The sequence below is a fragment of the Orcinus orca genome, chromosome 3 (assembly GCF_937001465.1).
Source record: "Orcinus orca chromosome 3, mOrcOrc1.1, whole genome shotgun sequence".
Lineage (NCBI taxonomy): Eukaryota > Metazoa > Chordata > Mammalia > Artiodactyla > Delphinidae > Orcinus > Orcinus orca.
Window position 1 is genome coordinate 173,102,746 of NC_064561.1, and position 20,409 is coordinate 173,123,154.

The following is a 20,409-nucleotide window of genomic DNA, read 5'->3' on the forward strand; positions in this document are numbered from 1 at the left end:
AAGCCATCCCCACCCACAAACTGTCACCAGAGACAGCTTCCATCTAATGTCAAGCTCTTTGGTAGCACAGGCTATGAATATTCCATTGCTTTTTAACCAGTGCACTTTGTATATTATTTTTCTTTCTTCAGATTAAAAAGAGAGAGAGAGACCTTCAGTATCACCATTAGTAGGTAATACCACATTCACCACCTGATATCAAGCTGCTGTTTATATGACAGTCTCTTACTACGTATTACAGAACACAGGTCCTGTCTCACTAGTACAGAAATACCCAGTGATAATTTCAAGATGTCTCAACTTCAAAGAATGGATACAGTTAATGGAATGTGCCTTTCGGTATGAGGCCAGCACCAGGCAGAAGACTAGAATCAAGTATACTAAGCTTGAAAAGAGTTGAGAGATACGTAAGTACATCTATGCCACTGTCCACTTCCCTATCAGATCTGCATGAAAGACTAGGAGACTCTTTTTTTAACCTACAGCTATAGTATCTGCTGTACACTCCCCAACATAGTGTAAAAAGAAGAATCGAGGTTTGGCAAACAGCAAACCTGACGAGTACTGATGACTCGATACAGACTTGAAGTAAGGGCACAATTTCAAAAAGTAAAAGACAAACACTATTTGGTAGAAGGAGCTGGAGGGAGCAAAACACAGTCGTTTTTAAAAAATAAGAATTTGTTTTTTCAAGCCCAAGAAAAGTTGCTTCAGAAAGCATAAATTGGAAATAAAAGCTATTATGAACCAATCACTCAGGGTTACAAATGGGTTACAATTTTTCTTTTATTAGTGGTTCCTTTTCACAGAATTATAAATACCAAGTGAAATTATATTTCCAACAAACATGAAAGTAATTCAAAGAAGACTACAAATTCCAAGCACTTTTTAAAAACAGTCGCAGACAATTGTGAAATCTAGCTCATACTCAAAACCAAACTTCCCCAGGAGGCTTTTGCTTCTCATTAAGTCTGAGAATGTTTCCCAGATCGCCAAGGAATCCTGAATGCACGTACCTGCCCAAGGAGCATTTGAAAGACAAGCTTGTGGAACCTTTCCATTTAAAACATAAAAGTATTTGCAAGCCAGGGGCTCCATCAAACTAGTCCAGCCGGCCCCCTCCCTGACTCAGCCGTGGTGGCAGCTGCCCTCTCCCTGCCTTGTGACCTTCACCTGAACAACAACTTGCTCTCTGCAGCCGGCTCGAGGAAAAAGGGCAAAAGCCAGTCCTTCCCAGGGCACCTGGTTCACAGGCAGAAGAGCAAGGCTGGGAGGCCGACAGCGCCCCCTCCTTGTTCGCGGAATGTGGGGCAAGCTCGTTCCTCTGTACAGTGTCCTCTAACAGGCACCATGATAGCCCCAAGGTCAAGGTCGCTCCAAAGTGAGCCGCCAAGACTTAGAACACAGATAATCCTTCTCAGCATCTAAGTCAAAATGTCAGCTGTGCAGAAAATCTCAGATTGCTCAGCTCCCTGCTTGTAATGTAATTATAAGATTGAACGTGACGACGGCAGTATGATAATGCTCATCTCTTAACGAATAATTGCGCTGCTGTCTGAGCACCTGCTACTGAAGCCGGCCCTGACGTACACTACACCACCAGTCCTCACGGAGAGCTGGATGGGGGTACATCGTGACTCTATTTCATACATGAAGACGCAGGACCAACGGCTACCAAGTGGAAGAGCCAGTCTGTGGACCTGGACCCAGGAAGCAGGGTCCATTCTCTTAACCTCTAGTCTCCACTGCCTCTTCAAGTCAGCAGAGCTGGCACACAGGTGGCAAACTGAGGAAGGAAAGAGCTGCTTTGCTTCAGAACAGTTCAGGCTATTGGGTAAGTGACACTATTATAATAGAGAGCAAAACGGGGGGAGGTGAACCAGCAAACAACACCACGCCTGGACCACACGTCTCGGGAACTGGCCACTGTTCCCTTTTCTACCCTCACTCACATGGCCAAGTCTGGCCATCCCGTACAATCTCTAAAGTAATTTTCTGCCATAAGCCCCTACTACCTAATATTCACTATGTTTTGTGGATTAATATTTCTAAGTAATTACTACTTAAGAACTTACAACTAAATACTAAACCCTTGTCAGAGAGGAGACAGTCTCAAGGGCCTATGTGTCAACAACATGCAATATAAAGACCAATGTAATGACATTTTCCCTTGAAAATGCAGAGGTGTTTATGTCAAATACTTACTAGAACAGCCTTCTATCATCACCAGGTACCATGTCATTGTCTCTGTCATCATCTATTGAGAGATTATTCTGTGCTGTGCTTGGGAGGGCAATACAGGTCCATAACCCCTTATCCACAAAAAGCTAAAAACAGCTCTGAAATTCCAAATATTTTTTCAAAACTTGGTCAGAAAAAATCATTGGCGATAAGACCTGACCTGAGGTTACTAATAGTCTTTATTGACCCCTTTGGTGTGGGTCCTTGAACGTTTGGCTGCAGAAATCCCCATGTGCTTGATGATGGGGGGCTGCCCAGACCTCACAAGAGCGTGTATCACAGTGTATACACACTGTTCTCTTTCTCAACTCCGAGAGATTCTTAATTCCAAAACACATGTGTCCCAAGGGCTACACAGAAGACAGTAGACTTTTATTATTATCTCTATTAAGCAAGACCTGGATGCTCAGGAAAGTTAAGAGCCCGGGAAAGAACACCTCGTTAAAAAGAGAAACCAACACAGGACTTCAAGAATCCGAACACAGGCTCCTACCCCTCATTATACTGTGTTACTTTATGAAATGTAAATACTATATGAAAACCTTTAAAGTATTTCTAACGTTAGAGTTCCAGCGCTAAGATTTACTGTTTGTAAAAACTAGACCAGACCTCTGACATAAAACCACCAGGAGCACATTAAGCTTATCTATTTTTACTGGGAACTTTGGATGCAAACGGTATTCAGGGAAAACATACAAACATCTGTCAATTTTAGCTACTGTTTTAAAGAGACAAGGCCTAGGCAATCAGTGTTTTCTGTCACAATAATGAGAGTTCCCTCTAAGTCAGGGGGCCTCCACCCTGTTAAGACCCCGGCCGCACAGCAGCAGGTGAGCGACGGGCAAGCGAGCGAAGCTTCAACTGCTGCCCCCATCGCTCGCATCACCGCCTGACCACCCCCACCCACTCCAGCCCATGGAAGGAGACTGTCTTCCACGAAACCAGTCCCTGGTACCAAAAAAGGTTGGGGACCGCTGCTCTAAGTCACATTTTAAGCACACAAAAATGAAACAATTAACTCTGCCGATTCTATATTCAGTTTTTAAAACTACGGTTACATGAAACAAATAAAAAACAATGGTAATTCTAAAATATTCTGAATTTGTTCTTTTTAATATAAAATCAGATTTTCTAGTGGCAAAATATGAACTTCCTCCCATCCCTACCCTAGATTCCCTGTAAAACCAAAACTAACCCAGTTTCACTTACTTTAGTTACTTCCTTGTTCAACAGGCTGGCTGTTATTTAAATCATCAGGATACCAATCTAGAAATAGACATACTATGCTTCTAGTTCTGCTTTTAAATAAGTGCTCCTGACAGAAGCATTTAGATAAGAGCTTTCTTTCTTTTTTTTTTTTTTTGGCGGTACGCAGGCCTCTCACGGTTGTGGCCTCTCCCGTTGCGGAGCACAGGCTCCGGATACGCAGGCTCAGCGGCCATGGCCCACGGGCCCAGCCGCTCCGCGGCATGTGGTATCCTCCCGGACCGGGGCACGAACCCGCGTCCCCTGCATCGGCAGGCGGACTCTCAACCACTGCGCCACCAGGGAAGCCCTAGATAAGAGCTTTCTTGATGATCAAATCAATGCTATTTTAGTGATTATAACAAAGGATGACCGAACAACTAAGCCACATCATTTGAAATTTGCTAAACTCAAATGGGGACCAAAAAGGAGGCCTGCTCTTCAATAACATAACTTTTCTTAAAGGCCAGTGTTTCAGCCACTGCTGCAAGGAGGACGGACGTCCAGTATTACGCTGTTAATGACACTTAATCACGAAGTTAAGAATCAGAAGTGAAGGAACCCACACACCCCTGCCATCTGAGCCTGCCTGGCACCTTCTTCCCTAATGCTCACAGCATACTTTACTCCTGAAGCCGGCCTCCCAGTCACGCTCTTCCCTTTCCCATCAGCTGCTCAGAGAAGAACACGAAGCTGTGAGCTGGGAATAGCTGGGCTCGGGACCGCTGGGGGCTGGGAGTCAGTGCCCTCTCTCCCTTGTGGCCTCTGTTTCCCCTCATCCACTCCTAAGGTGAATGCAAACAGTGAGCGAGAAAGTAAAATGTGAAGAAATTTGAAAAGTCTCCTTCAGTAGCTATTTTCCTTTGCAGTGATGGGCAACTGCAGCTTCTATGAAAGCCCCTTCCCAGAGCCCGAGAAGCTCCACTTAAATATTCCTTCTTAAGTAAGATGTCAATTTGACTCTTTGATTAGCTCAGAGTGAAGCATCCTCCCCAGGTCAAGAGCAGTGAAGCAGTTAAAAACCCACTAGGCTTCCTGCAGCTTCGGCCAAGATGCTCGACTTTTTTGAGTCTGGGGTTTTTTAACCTGGAAAATGAGGGGCCTGGTCTGACGTGATCACAAGGGCCTCTGGGTCTAAATTCTGTAAAGTGCGTGGCATAATATTTACAGTGAAATGAAACAGACACAAAATTCCACATGCATCTGAGGACTGAGTGAAGAAAGAGTAACGTTCTAGGTCCAGCATTCACTGCTGCCTGACAGTAACGACTATCTCCACCCACACATCTTTACTTCTCTCCAGGGGAGCCAAGAACTCTCCATTTCTTCAATCATTGTATTTCAAAATTAGAATTAAGTTTGTTCTAAAAATATATTCACTCTTTTTTTAAAATTTATTTTATTTATTTGTTTTTGGCTGCATTGGGTCTTCGTTGCTGTGCGTGGGCTCTCTCTAGTTGCAGCCAGCAGTGGCTTCTCTTGTTGCGGAGCACGGGCTCTAGGTGCGCAGGCTTCAGGAGTTGTGGCTCGCGGGCTTAGGTGCTCCACGGCATGTGGGAATCTTCCCAGACCAGGGCTCAAACCCTGTCCCCTGCATTGGCAGGCGGATTCTTAACCACTGTGCCACCAGGGAAGCCCCAACTCTTTTTTTAACTTTTTATTTTACATTGGACTATAGTTGATTAACAATGTTGTGACAGTTTCAGGTGTCCAACAAAGTGATTCAGTTATAGATATGCATGTCTCTATTCTTTTTCAAATTCTTCTCCCATTTAGGTTGGTACATAATATTGAGCAGAGTTCCGTATGCTATACAGCAGGTCCTTGTTGGTTATCTATTTTAAATGCAGTAGTGTGTACATGTCAATCCCAAAGTCCCTATCTCCTCCCCCACCCCCACAACCAGAAGTTCCTTCTCTAAGTCTGTGAGTCTGTTTCTGTTTTGTAAGTTCATTTGTATCATTTCTTTTCAGATTCCACATGTAAGCAATAGATATTCTTTCTCTAACTTCCTTCACTCAGTATGATAATCTGTAGGTCCATCCATGTTACTCCAAATGGCATTATTTCATTCTTTTTAATGGCTGAGTAATATTCCATTGCATTATGTACCACACCTTCTACTTACTCATAATACTGAAATTTTTTTAAAAAATGGTTTCTAGAACATTTCAAAGTACACTAAGCCTAATGCTCACTTGGAAAAAGATGCTATTTAAGAAAACCTCAGTCAAATTACACACAGCAAACATATGATACAGGACACCAAATGCCCTGCATTGCAGGAACTACTTCTGCTTAACTCCCATGAGAGCACAGGAAAGGCCACGAGTGCGTGCTCCACACGCACTTTATTGTGTGGAAGGGAGCCTGGGTGAAATCAGGGAAGAAGGGCTCAGAAAGAGGCTAGCAGGCTTCTAAACTTTTACATCATCCATCCACCCATCCATCCATCTTCTAAAAAAATTTAAATCACTTCTCCTGGTATTACCGTAGTTTTAATTACATAAGTACATTAAATTTCTTAAGGAAAAAAAAGAACCTTAGGATGGGAGGGAAGGAGGGAGGGAGGGAGGAAAGGAGGTAAGTAGGTTACTATTCATATAGTCTCACCTTGGATACTCCCATCACACCCCAACCAAACCATCACTCTACCAACACAGGCTAATACCTTTAGCAATTCTCTAAACTTTTAAAAATTATTTTTCTCATTCTTAATTTGGAAATAAGTATAAAACAGTCCAAAGTTGTCCAAGAAAACTCTTAATATGTCTAGATGTTATCTAAGAAACGCGTCCAGATGTTATGTATACCTTAAGTCTAGTCACTGAACTACAGAAATATACATACACACATGCATGCGTGCGGTCTTCCCTGTCAGCTAATCCCTGGGCACTTTCCTCTTAGGTGACCCTGGCAATTCGGCTGACACTCAACAATGGGGAGACCCAGCTGCCTGGGGCTCGTTCTTAGCTCTGTCCGCTCCTGGTCATCCTGACCCGAGTGAATGTGTCCTCGACTTCCCGTCCCACTGGCTCACAGCGCCAGCTCCCACGCCCTGCATTCCTGTATTGCATCCACTGTGCGGAAGAGATTCGTCCCTTTTCCCACCCTTTTAACCCCACCATTGAACTGTCGGCTCCTTGAGAGCTGCGGTTACTAAGATTACTCTGACAGTCAAGTCTCTTCTCTGTTTCTATGACAAAAGGTAATGAAAGGGCTTCCCTGGTGGCACAGTGGTTGAGAGTCCGCCTGCCGATGCAGGGGACACGGGTTCATGCCCCGGTCTGGGAAGATCCCACAGGCCGTGGAGCGGCTGGGCCCGTGAGCCATGGCCGCTGAGCCTGCGCGTCCAGAGCCTGTGCTCCGCAACGGGAGAGGCCACAACAGTGAGAGGCCTGCGTACCGGGAAAAAAAAAAAAAAAAAAAAGGTAATGAAAGCTGGCTCCAGATCCACCAGAAAGATCAACAGTTAGCGTCTACCTGCTCCCAGCAGGTTCCCAATCCCTAATCAAACACTCGCCCTCCAGTACTCCCTAATTCTGAGAAACTCTCAGAAAAGATGGCCATTTTCTAACCATTCTTATATGTAAACAGAAGAGAGTGTTAAATCATCACATGGCGAGGGCTGTATAATGACCCTGATGAGAAAACCCCATCCTTCTGACTTAAATTAATGAGCAAAGGACAAATGAGGTTCTGGAACCTTCCCTTAAGAGCTAGGTCCAGTGTAGGTGGAACCTCTGGGACAGGCATCACCGAGGGACGACTTTTACTGGCAAATGGCTAGCAGCCTAGGACCCAAGGCAGAACTGTGAAATAGCTTCTCCGTGGACCTGAAACCCATTTCTTTACGTTCAAGTGGCCAAAATCTTTAATATTTTAAAGATCTCACACATTGGCAAAATTCCCAGGCCATGAAATTACCCCTTCCTTCTTCAGCCACCCCTAACTCCCCAACCTTAATCAAAGCTCCTGGTCCCTTCACGAAGATCTCCCAGTTAGATGACTTGATTCCAATGTAGGGCCAACCCTCCCCCATTCCAGAATAAACAAAGAGACTAACTCCAAATAATCTTTAGTCAGCAAAATTGGGGAATTCCTTAAATTTCTTCATCTACTCATTTATTCATTCATTCATTCAGGAACTACCGAGCATCTACTATCCCAGACGCTTGGGAAACACCAGAGAATAAAACACAGACCACTGCCCCATGGACCTTAAGTTCTGCACTCCAGGACTCCCCCCTGACTTGCATGTTGGTCCACGGTGGGGCCCGAGCCTGTCTCCTCACCTGGAATCTCGCTCTCACGCCACATTTGTCACCCTGTCATCCACTGCCGCAGCATCAAGTCAAAACACACAGCCTACGGGTTTGAACTCAATGTGGTGAAATGGGAAAACACTAACCCCTCTGCCACAGGCTGGCCGAGAGCACTAAGAGAGGAAGGAAACATTCACAGCGCTCAGGCTCGCCACGTCCCCTCAATGTGTCCCAAAGCTCACAGAAACAACTCCCAAGCCTTCATCGCGGAGGTCGTCCTTCCAGACCTGCACCAGTTCAGGCTCCACACTCCCAGCTGTCCACTCTGGGCACCTGCTGCTCCGGACAGGCCCCGCCCTTTGTGTCTCCACCATCCCCGCAGCCCTGTTGCACAATCCTCAACCTCCTGACTTTCCAGTCACCCGTCAAAGACCAGCGGAAACATGCATCTCTCAGGAAGGCTTCCCTGGCACCCTGGCAATTGTGACTTGCACCTCTGTTACAGGAGTCTTCATCTTCCTCATAAGCTACAGCCTTGATGTTTGGGGATACGGACAAGGCTCCCTGGAACCCCCAAATCTGCACAAGTCATTACAGCACAGACATGTCCCCTTAGATGGCATGTGCAAGGCAGGCAGACAACACCAATGAGGGCGGCCAGTTTTATTCACTCCCTCATGTGGGCAGCACCTCAAGAGGCATGACTCAAACTCATGCCTGGGCAAAATCACACCTCACGACAACCAAAGACACACACGCCAACTCTGAGCATGTTACGGGCTAATTTATGAGACTATTAAACCATCCACTCTCACTAGGCTGGAATTCCTTGAGAAAAGGAAGGTTGAGCTAGTCAACATATTTACCTCTGTACCTCTCAGAATACCACACATTCAATTTTAGATATTTTGAAAAAAAGGATGAAGTGTGGACGAGAAGAATCTAGAGTGGACTAGATTTTCTTGACCATTTTTTCAGAACATTAGCTAATGGCCCAACACCAACCTGGAAGGAGTTTTTCCAAGAGATAAGTCTGTGCGGGTGAAGGGCTATGGGGGAGCCAAAGGCTTTTTTAGGAGAAGGGCTCCTTGTCGGAGGGGCTTCTTTGGGGGGAGTCAGCCTGCCTCCGGAAAGCAGATTTCCGGGGCCTATTCACCTCACACAACATGTTGGAGCAGCTAAATCCCACCAGCCCAAGAGGCAGGCAGACTGCACCAGTGAGCAGGAGAACGGGTTTGATGGCATCCTGCTGTGGACTGCTTCCAAAACTGTCATCTCATTTGAACAAGTGCAGCAGTGATCAATTATGCTGTTAGAGAAAACGAAAGCATACCCTAAACTGGAAAACACCGCTTGGCAGTAGGACAAGTCTTCATTCACTAATTCAACCAAACGTCCACTGGGGGTTGCTCTAACAGTAAACAAAAGGCAATGGGAATAGGTATGTTATTTGACCACCAAGAAATATGACAAATGGTATTAATTTTATTTTTAAGCTAATGATGACCAAGGTTAAGGCTGTCCAGTAGGCAGGACATGTGCTTGAGCAAGGCTTCAGCAAGTGTTCCTACCACCCGCGCCCCCCAACCTTTGATTTGGACCCATGCTCAGTGCTCTGGGACGGTAGCTTCACACCCCGTACCCCACAGCGCCTGACTCCTGTCCAAAACACTGTCCATCCAGAAATTACGAAATTGCCTTTGCTTGTTATGGAAAAAAACCACTAACCACTAAACCAAAATTACGCGTTTTAAAAATGAAATCCCCCATGCCATCCCTTCCTCAAGGGCACAGGCCATTAATGGTCTCACGTCTTTTCTTTCAAGTATTTTTCCACAGACAAGCATATACACTTCTTGGAGGGCTGTCTTCACAAGAATGTCATCATCCTTACCTCTTTTGTGGTAAGTTGCTTTTCTTTTTCCTCAGTATTTACAGATGCCTTTTCACAACCCAAAGCAACCGAACAAAAACCACTTGTGGTATCTCTAATTGGCTTATTATGTTTCTGTGGAGTTTGATTGTTTTTGTCTTTACAAATTTATCTTCTGCTGACAACATCTTTCTAAAGCACTATTTTCTTTTCCTCACTTATCCTCAGCTTACCTTTCCTCCTTTATGCTCAAGATGGCAAAATTTTTCCCTGTGTGTGATTAATTTCTTGAGTTTCAGAAACACGTTTTCAGTTCTGACATCCTAAGGACTCCTCCTAAGCAAAGTGTTTGCTTTGCTTAATCTTATCAACTTCGCTCCTGGCTTCACAAGCTGACAGAGCAATTTTCCGTTTGCATAATGAGTCCAAACTATTCCGGATCATTTAGTCGACAAAATGTTTCCCTTAAACAGCAATTATCATTTCTTCAGAATGCTAATAGTGCCATGGACTGCAAAACACTCTCTCCTGCCGACATCCAACCCTGTTCTGGCTCTTGAGAAAAAAAAATGAACAGCTTAAAGAACTGGCCTCGTAATTATCAAAATTACCTTTCTACCTGCGAAAATGAATGTTTGCTGTTTTCGAATTCAAGCACAGTAAGTACCTGGCAGCAAGCTAGATGATCTTCTCAACAGCCTGTTCCCAAAGGCTTCCTCTTCTGACGTGAGCAGCCCAGTGGCTTATTCTTATATGACTGGGCGCCCCAAGGAGCCATGAGAGCTGGGGGGAGAAAAGAGGGTGCCCAGCTGCTGCTCCAGACACAAGTCCAGAAAGTGTGCTGGCCCATGGACACGTAATGAACAGTTGATCCAAGGGATACGGAGGTAGGGGGGGTAAATCCTTTAATAATTACATTTAAGCTATTAACATTCCACACTTTGACAGTTTTTGGACAATTAAGAAAAACTGATATTGGTGCTTTCAACCTCACAATTTCAGTTCTCACAGTAACTTCTAGACCTTGACTCCTCCATCTTCTTTCCCTGGCAATTACCTTCTTCAACGAAAACAACACCGTAAAGACGCATGCACAGTATCAAAATGATTGTTCCTGTGGCGCTTTGTATGTGCAACCTTCAGAGAACTCAAAAACCATCAGTAAAATCAAAGCATACTATGCGAAAATTAAAAATTATAGAGCAGTGAAAAGGATCTGGAACTCACCAGATTCCCATTACTAGAAGAATGATGATCAGTGCATATGGAGGACCTACGTGTCGTCAGGACACCGCACGACTTCCACGCCTCCGTCCGTCGGCAGACAACCCCCTGAGCGGCAAAGCGCAGTCTGATACTCTACCTGTCTAAGCAATGCTCCCGGACTCTGGGACACCGGCTCTGTTCCCGACCCATCACTGTGGCTTCACGCCAACTCCCCTGGATGCCACGGGCTTCCCTGCACCCCCAGAATTCCTCATCCAGACTGACACCTCATCCACACCCTTGCTCTCTCCTCTGTTTTAGGGCAAAGACACAACTTTTATCTTATTTATTACTAAAGCTATATCATATTTCATAAGCTCCCACAGCGTTAATCCTCAAAACCCTGGTAGCAGGACAATCTTCCGTATTTCATAACAAGGAAATAAACAGTATCGGGACTGGGCTTACTCTTACTTTTGTAACAACAACAAAGATGTCAACTGCTTAGAAATGAATGACTGTAAAAGTCCGTTTTTCGTTAATCAGACGACTATTTATTAAGCCCGCCTGTGCCCCTCAGACTGCAATATCCACCAATATCCACCAGGCGGGGAGAGGAGCATCATGAGCTTATCATTAAATAACTGAAGGGCAGACAGATCTTCAACTGTCCCAGCACCTCGGTATAAGCTCCAGAGGCATTGTTTTCACAAATAAACATAACTAAGGATGACCTGTTTCAAGAACAAAACAGAGGGGCCCCGGGTTAGGCGCTGCATCGTCTCCTGTGTTCCAGGCCTATGAGCTCGTGGCAGACAGCAGCCTGAACACACGTTCTCGAAGCGCCGCTTTCACTCATGGTAAGAAAGGAGATGTGCACGCGTGTGTGTGGTGTGTGCGTGCGTGTCTGTGTGTGTCTCTCTCTCCCGTCTGGCCTAGCTTACTTTCATCAGCACAGATAGGCCCCCTATGACGACACGCCCACCTACACTCTCGCTCGGCACAAGTCGCCCCCACGAGGACGGGGGTCCACGAGACCCACCTGCTGAACGTCCTGCTGGAAAACGCACAGCTGCAGCCTCTGGTGGAGCCGGACCTTGCGGTGCTGCCAGATGTTCTCGAGCTGCCGCTGGTGATGCAGCACCTCATGGATGACGTCGAGAACATGGTGCACGGCCTTGGAGTAGTTGGCGGAGGCCGTGAGGGAATCGGAGCTGCCAGGAGTCAGGGGCCGCTGGAGCTTGTCAAGGAGTGACTTCCCGTCCTGGCTCACCTGCCGGCAGGACAGACGAGCGATTATAAACCAGCAACTCTTCCGGACCCAAGGCTTTGCCCAGGCCATGCTGCAGAACCTGTCCTCCAGTGCGTGTGCACACACTTGCACAGACACATGCTCACACACACACAGACATAAACTGCAATTTCATTCAAAGGCATATTATATAAAGAACAAAATAAAATTGAAAACAAATCCATCAGTTATTCAATTACATCACAAAACCAAGTATGGTAAAACACGGACTTAAAAACATTCATCATCACGAAACACTGTAGCAGATGCTAGTCTTAATAAATAAACATGGTATTTTGCCTTAAATGACATATGCACTGACATAAAATTCCATTGCTCCGATATCTGCAAATTAAAATTTAAAAGTAATACTTTTCTTGAGTTATGTTAGCGAGAATACAACAATCACAATGGAGCAAAATTTTAATGCTGAATCTGAAAGCTCACTTGAAAAGAAATCAATAATCTAGCACCAGGCAAAGAATATGTACCTTCGCTTTCTGACACAGTTGGATAGCAATTTTACCTCACAAAATAAAAAAGAAAATTAAAAAGTGCCATTTTATTTGGTTCATTAACTTAGAAGAAGCAATTTTAATTAAAATGCCATCATTTCTTAAAGGAGATTTCAGTGCTGTATTACAGCAGTTAACTATCAAAGTACAATTAAATGAAAGCAATCAGACTAACCAGAAAAAGTAAGAAAAGGTGAGGGTAGACTATGGAAAGAAAAGCATTATGTATTTTTTACATTTAAACGTATGAATGATTATGCCAGATGTGGGAGAAACTATAGGATCCGATTGGACAAAAAGAAGGACGTGATGCACATAATGTAGCTGGGCTGCGCGTGTGGTTCAGGGTGTTCCCTAAGCCAGTCCTCATGACCAGGATCCTGCTCAGATCCTTCCGAATCTGAAAGCCTCCTTGGGTTTCTATGGAAAGGAGGAGCGAAACGGAGCCTTGATTTTTTAAAAAATAAATTTATTTATTTATTTATTTTTGGCTGTGTTGGGTCTTCGTTGCTGCACTCGGGCTTTCTCTAGTTGCGGTGAGCGGGGGCTACTCTTCGTTGCGGTGCGCAGGCTTCTCATTGCGGTGGCTTCTACTGCCATAGGGCATGGGCTCTAGGCGCATGGGCTTCAGTAGTTGTGGCACGTGGGCTCAGTAGTTGTGGCTTGAGGGCTCTAGAGCTCAGGCTCAGTAGTTGTGGCACACGGGCTTAGCTGCTCCGCGGCATGTGGGATCTTCCCAGACCAGGGCTCGAACCCGTGTCCCCTGCATTGGCAGGCGGATTCTTTACCACTGTGCCCCCAGGGAAGTCCCGAAAGGGAGGCTTGTTAACAGACGCAGACAGGGTTCAGGGGCAAACCCTTAGGACAGAGGAGAGGGGGGCACTGGGTGAATGGGACAGGCCAAAGGAAGCCTTTAGCAACCAAAAACTGGTGGCAAATGAGAGGCCTGTGGATTTTTCTAATCTCTTCCTTTAATCCTCTTACAACTTTAAATCTTGCTAGAATGCAACATGTTTGTTTCCTAATGCCTGATTCGGAGACCTTTGTTTGAAGTGCTGACTTTCTTAGGAAGGCTGGCTACCAGCCTTTGTAGATTAAAACTGATCTAATACATCAAGTTAGAAAAACTGAAGCAGAAACAAACCAAGCTGACATAACCAAAGAGAACAGGGGAAAAAAAGGAACCAACTGAACTGCAGCAGTTGTGTCAGGCACCTGTACAAACAAAAACAGAGGAAATGCAAGTCTTCCAAGAAGGGAGTTGCCCCCAAGAGTCACTGAAACTTGCCTGGGCACTTTTGATACAATGATTTGGGGGAGGGGAGGCACAGTGACTGACTTGGGGGAAGGGACTTATTGTGACAGATTCACAGAGGCAGGATATCACCTCAAAATCATCCTGCTTTTTGTAATAATGTGAGTTAGGCTCTATTTGACATATAAACATGGAGGGGTTTTTTTTTTTTCTTTTTCTTTTTTTCACCTACTCCAATATACACTGATTTTTCCAGGAATGCAGTTAACCATGTTAATCAAAGGAAGGCAGTGCTTGGTCTTCTTCGAAACTTTACAAGAGTTGCTTACCGTTTTAAAATACCAGCACAATAATACCATTCTCAGTATTTGAATCACAAGTATTAATATAACACATGTCCAGTCTGCATTTGTAGTTCCCATATTCACAATGGTTTTATATATATTGCAAGCACCTGAGTATCTAATTGTTTTCTCCTCCATTTTGCATGTACTTAGGCATTTATAGACTGAAACACATTTTATCATAAATCACCTTTTGTCTCTCATTCATATTGTAGCATATAAGTAATTTATATATACAAATATAAATATTTTCTGAAAATAATTACCCATACATTTTATTTGAGCAGGTACCCTAAAATTTCAGTTAAACAATGGGGGTGCAGCATTTCTTAGGACTGAGGACCAATACTCCAAGTTACACATTTCGCATTTGTACAGACCCTAGAAAGAATTCCTTATAAATATTTCCTCTGAGTTTTACTCCTTATAATATGCGTAAGTCAGGAAACATACACCAGAGCATACGACTTGGTGAACATGTGCCAGAAGGATATATACATCAGAAGGTGTGGCAGAAACTGAGAGCTGCTTCCCCAAAGTCCACTTGCCCCTCCTTGATAGCCAAACCCCACAGTCAGGAACAGCAATACTCCAGCTATAAACCTGCATTTCCTAGACTCGCTTCCAAGTAGGAGTGGCTAACGTAACAGAGGTAAAAAATGCTGAATGGGGCTTCCAGGAAAGCTGCCTAGGAGGCTGAGTATGCTCGTTACCCCCTTGCCTCTTTCTCCTCCCTGCTGTCAATAACTCGGTGAAGATGGCTGGAGCTTCAGCAGCTACTGATGACGTTGAGGCAACCTTAAGGATGGTAGCCCACCTGCTAAAAGAGGCAAAGCAAAAAGACAAAAGGATTCAGAGATCCTCTTACTAACAGAGCTACCATACCAGCCCTGGGATGCAAGCCCTGGGACTTTCCCACTGGTAAAAAGTAAACCTCTATCTCAAGCCGTTGTTTTGGATCTTAAACCACAATACAAAATGACAAATGGGTTCCCGGCCCTTACCAAGTTTCCAAAGGCATCCATGTGACACTATTAATATTCTACTACTGAGAATAAATAAATAATCCGAGAGAGAATATTCCAACTAATCTTTCTTGGGTGTCTTTGCAACTGTCTGACAGAGCTCGAGAGCAGACATTATTACTGGGTTTAGAACAACATGCCTACTCATGGTGGAGGGGCGGGAGGCAATGACTGAGTACGTGAACACACAATCACCTTAATATAAAGGAACACATGAACCAAAGCTCTGCCTTCTGGGTACGCCTAAGCAGGGATTAAACTGTCTCTGTTGGTGCCCCTGCTGGCACTGTCGCTTGTGGGTAGAGAGTGTGCCAGCAGAAGTGGCTAGAAAAAAATCCCAGTCAAGAGGACACCTGTTGCACCAAAACTAGACCCCAAGGCACTCCAAATGTGTGTTCATACGCAGCAATTCTCCAGTAAAGCTTTCAGAAATAGCTCTACTCTATTTCAGTGGAGCATTCACAAGTTTGTCAATTTAAAAGGTATTATTTAAGCACATGAAGAATACCATGTATAAATTTTAGTAAGTTTTAGCAAAATACCTTTGTCTTTATAAGTACAGTAGTACTATATAGGGGAAAACATGCTAGAATTTTATAAAGAGGACTGTTCTATTGTATAAAAATAAGGACTTTTAAATGGTACAGAATAACCAGCAGGAAACTAATGAAATAAAAAACTGAAAATAGCAGATTATTCATATATAATTTAAGTACTAAAACAATGAATATATATAAGTTTATGGTATGTGATACAGTTCTGAATTTCTTAACTATAGAACCAGGTGAATTAATTTACTTAAGTTATATGTTTTGTCTAAAAACGTGTTTTTAGCTTTCAGGCAGTCAAACCCTGTCCCACAAAGAGACCACAGCTGTAAGAAAAAGGAGATCAACCTTTACTATCAAAAAGCAGGACTTATCTGCTGTAATTTTTGAAAACATCAAATTGGGCCATTTTTTCACATTCTGCTCTTTGTTCCTCTTGCAATACAGCGCTCAGGGACTTGAAAGGCAGTGGAAGTAACATTTTACAAAGAGTAACATTTTATAAATATGTGAACTAATACACTCTAATACCTAAATGAGTTAAGAAAAATGCAAAAAAGGAAAAGAAGGGGTTGAAGTTTAAAATTTTACCATATCATAGTTACGTTCGTTCCTAATATTTAAGAGGAAACTTAACTGTTTAAAGTCAAGAACAGTGGTCCGGTTCTTGATTATTTACTTTTAATCAAAACTTCACATAAGATCTGTAACTTGGATTCCTGTGTACCACCCTACAAAGCGTTCCGCCAAACCTCACAGAGGCTTGCCCGTTCTTATTTCCGGTACTTGGGTCTCTACATTTCCCACTAGATCAAATTAGAGCTCAGAGCCTCCAGCAGGAGTACTCTTCACTCACACACAGAATGCTGCTCTGATCTACGGAAAGAGACCAGTACCTGGAGATTATTGCTCAAGGTGGCAAAAACCACCACCCAAGGACCAAGTATGACCTGTGAAAGGTCAGTTATATCCAAATGTGGTGCTATATCAGATCTAACAGTGCTCCAACAGTATTCCCAAGATATGACCAATGTAGGCAAAATACATGAACCGCATAAAGGCACGGCTAGAATGACTACACTCAGCGTGTCGTAAAGAAACTGTGGTCCTTCTTCAAATCTTTTCTGCATTGACTCAAACCAGCATCCCCCCGCTTGGCTTCCTTCGCTGGGTGTGGCTCATCACAGCCTGCAGGGCACAGCCCTCCATGCTGAGCCTGAGAATGTTTCGCAGCCCCACTACCCCCCCCTCCAACTCTCACAAAGTTATTCTTAAGTCCAGGTTCTAGGAAAGCAGGACGGAGTTACGAATGGTCGCATGTGAGCATCCAGCTTACTGTGCAGTTGTGGTTGACACTCCGCAGCCAAAGAGATGAACACTTTGTCTTTGAGTCAGGAGCATAAACCGGTCTTAAGATGGCTCCGCAAAGAAGCTGCTGCCACTAACACTGGCCAATGACCTTCTGAAAGGCTGCATGCTGGCTTCCCACACCCCAGGGAGGCTACCCAATATCCTTACCTTTAGAGGCTGGGACTCCCTGCTGAGATGGTTTTCTGCAGGCAAAGCTCTTAGGATGGAATTCTGAAAGCCTATTTCCGTTTCTTTCAGCTATTAGATTTCTTACTCAGAACCAGATCAACCTAAGCATGCTTGGCTCGCTGACACCTCTACCTGGGATCCTCAGAAAGGGAAAACCCAAACAGGACCCAGACAAGGAACTGGCTGGCACAGCTGAGCCAGTTAAGTCAGCTGTATGCAGAGAACATGCATGTTCTACAGATTCCACGTGGGCCTGACCTCTGTCGCTTCTATATTTCAAGCCCTTGCGAGGCCTGAAGTTTGGGGATGCAGAGAGAGACCCCCAGATGGTCTGTTGGCTCTGATGCTGTGCCCGACATTGACTACGGCACCTGCACGTCTACAGCGATGCTGCAATACTTAATGGGGCTTTGAAATAACCGCTCTATAGAGGTTGCTCTCTACCCAGGCAGGCAAGCTGTCACACATCACCGACAGGATCTTAGGATGTTTACTACCGAGGTGACTCATTTTTCTGTTTGCTTTTCTTTTAGGCTAATAACCCTCATCGCGCCATCACCCACTTGTACAGCTCCTTAAGAAAGGAGCTCTGCCAGCTCTTCAGGCAGCCTATCAGTCACTTCTACAAGGTGCTGTTGAAGTGTGCAGTAAGTTAAATTGAGAAATGTGTTAAACGGGTAAACTGACATTTTAATATTTGTTAAATTGAGAAACCGATGCAGAAACTAAACCCTGAAGTCACACTGGATCAGGGCGGGCCACGGTGGATGTGGCGTTTCACCTCCTCTGCTCCAAGAATCCCCGCCTGGGACTGCTGTGGCGAAGACCACGGGCAGGTGGCTGGACGCTCGGTAAACAGTCTCACGTCACAACTCGGATGGCGGGGGCTAGGGTTACAGATGGCACGGGCACACTGTACTGAGATAAAAACCACTTCTATGAATTTAGCTTGCTGAGAAAGTAGTTGGTAAGTCTGCTTAAGATAAAATGTTGCAAATGACTACTCTCTGTGCTGTTTCTACACCTACAGCTCATCCCAGATGTTCGTGTTGCTTCACTCTCCTGCAATCAACTACATCAGACAGCATTAGCCCCAAACCTGGCGAACTGAAGCAAGCTCCTGTTGGCGAGGCACGGGCATGCTCCTGTTGCTGCAGCACAAACAGGAACACGGGACAGGTCTAATTAAAGCACAGAAAAGCAGGTGTTTGTGTCCTGCGGGAGAAAAACAGGGCTGGGAAAGTTTCCACTGCAAACTTCTGTCATTGGAGACTAGAAGCTGTAGGTAACTATTTAAAGAAAAAAATTGCGGAAGGAAGGAAGGAGAAGGGAAGGAGGGAGAGAGAGAGGGAGGAGGGAAGGAAAGGAAAGGAAAAGTAGGTGAAAGAAAAAGGAAGCACAAGCCCTGCTTACCAATATTCCTCCTCCTAAGTGACCTGTGCCCATGGCAGGGGCGCAAGAAATTTCTGTGGGATGAGTGCCTCCTGGGCAGGCCGGCAGCTCTTGAGAGCCAGGCAGGGAATATCTCTCAGTGTGTGCTGTAAAGCATCTGCATCAGAGTCCCTGGACCACTTGGGAAACCCACTAAAGATGGAGATTCACTATCTCTGGGGGTGGAGTACGAGAAGCCGCACTTATAACCAGCATGCTCAGGTTAGAAAACCACTGAGTTAGGAAAAGAAAAAATCACTGAAAAGACAAGAGTGATCCTTGCTTTCCCATCCCCCTTCCCCCTCCCCTCCTAGCATGGAGGAACCAGTGCCCAGGGTCTGCAGCAGTGAGGGGTGGAGGTGCCATGGTGACCCCGTGCTGGGCTTCCTAAGGGCACGGGCACTGGGAGTGATCAGAGGCCAGGGGAACGGGGGAGACTGGGAAGACAGAGCAAATGCACTTACCGAACAAATAACTTAATATACTGAGGATAAAGGGAATCAGGTTTCTCGCCATCTGAAAGGGGATTTATAAACAGAAAGGGAAAGGCTGGTACTGGATTAGAGACGGAAGTGTCAGTAGGAACACGTGCGGTTTTAAAACAGAGACAGACACAAACATAGCAATAGCTGTAGATGTATGTGCATGGATGCACGGATGGAGGGATGGATGGGTGGGTGGGTGGGTGGGTGGATGGATGGATGGATGGGTGGGTGGGTGGGTGGGTGGATGGATGGGTGGGTGGGTGGGTGGATGGATGGATGGGTGGGTGGGTGGGTGGGTGGGTGGGTGGGTGGATGGGTATCTACATTCACATGCTTCCTGACTCTGCTCATACGGCCTAGAAGCACTGACACCCCACAAGCAGGTGCGCACTCCTGAGCAGCCAGACTTTGCTTCTAAACACCATGCAACACTACAAGGAACCAGAACCTCTTGGCGAGATGCCTGATCTCAGGGATGAGGCAGGAAAAGAACAAGATGAGCCTGGGAACATCCTGTTATGCTAGGTAGTAACGCTCAAATAACCATAAGGACAGATCGGAAAAACACAGAAACATGAGGCCTGAGTTGTCCCACTGTCCAAACATGGACAATTTAGGCGTCTAAACAGAGTACTGGATTTTAACCCATGGAATATAATAAGATTTCATAGATTCATACTGAAATAATAAATAAATTAAAAAATGGGGAAGAAAGGAAATAAAGTCCTTCCTACAGCAGAAGGTCACCTAACGAATACAGAAGGAACGATGGAAATAGGTCCCCAGCGTCTGACGGCATCACAGTGGCGTTGTCGTGGGCAGGAGTCAGCAGGGACGCTAAGGCCGTGAGAAGTCTGAGGAAGCACAGACATCGTGTTACGTCACTGCCTCTCTCCACAACATGCTCATCCAAGACGCATTTTTACATGGTGATTTTACTTTGGAGAAACCTTACAGACGCCGCCCACCTCACCAGGTGGTCAAGGTTAACACCGGCAGTCGAGGGAGGGGTCAGCATCCTGTGCCCCTGCTGTGGCACTCGGCCCAGTCAGCTCCCCAAGAAAACTGCATGGGTGGGAGGCTGAGGGTCATCCTACAGAAGGAAAGGCCTGAACTCTAAGACTGTCAAAGACACAGGCAGGGAAA

General features: G+C 45.2%; 1 protein-coding gene across 11 annotated transcripts in view; it reads right to left on the reverse strand.

Annotated features, from left to right (window-relative positions):
• TRIO (trio Rho guanine nucleotide exchange factor) overlaps positions 1-20,409 on the reverse strand; it is a 372,523-nt gene that overhangs the window by 171,459 nt on the left and 180,655 nt on the right. For all 11 annotated transcript variants that reach the window (XM_004274483.3, XM_049708367.1, XM_049708366.1 and 8 more), the window contains exon 9: positions 11,873-12,103. In XM_004274483.3, coding sequence (XP_004274531.2) covers positions 11,873-12,103 — 231 coding nt within the window. The remainder of the gene's footprint in view (positions 1-11,872; positions 12,104-20,409) is intronic.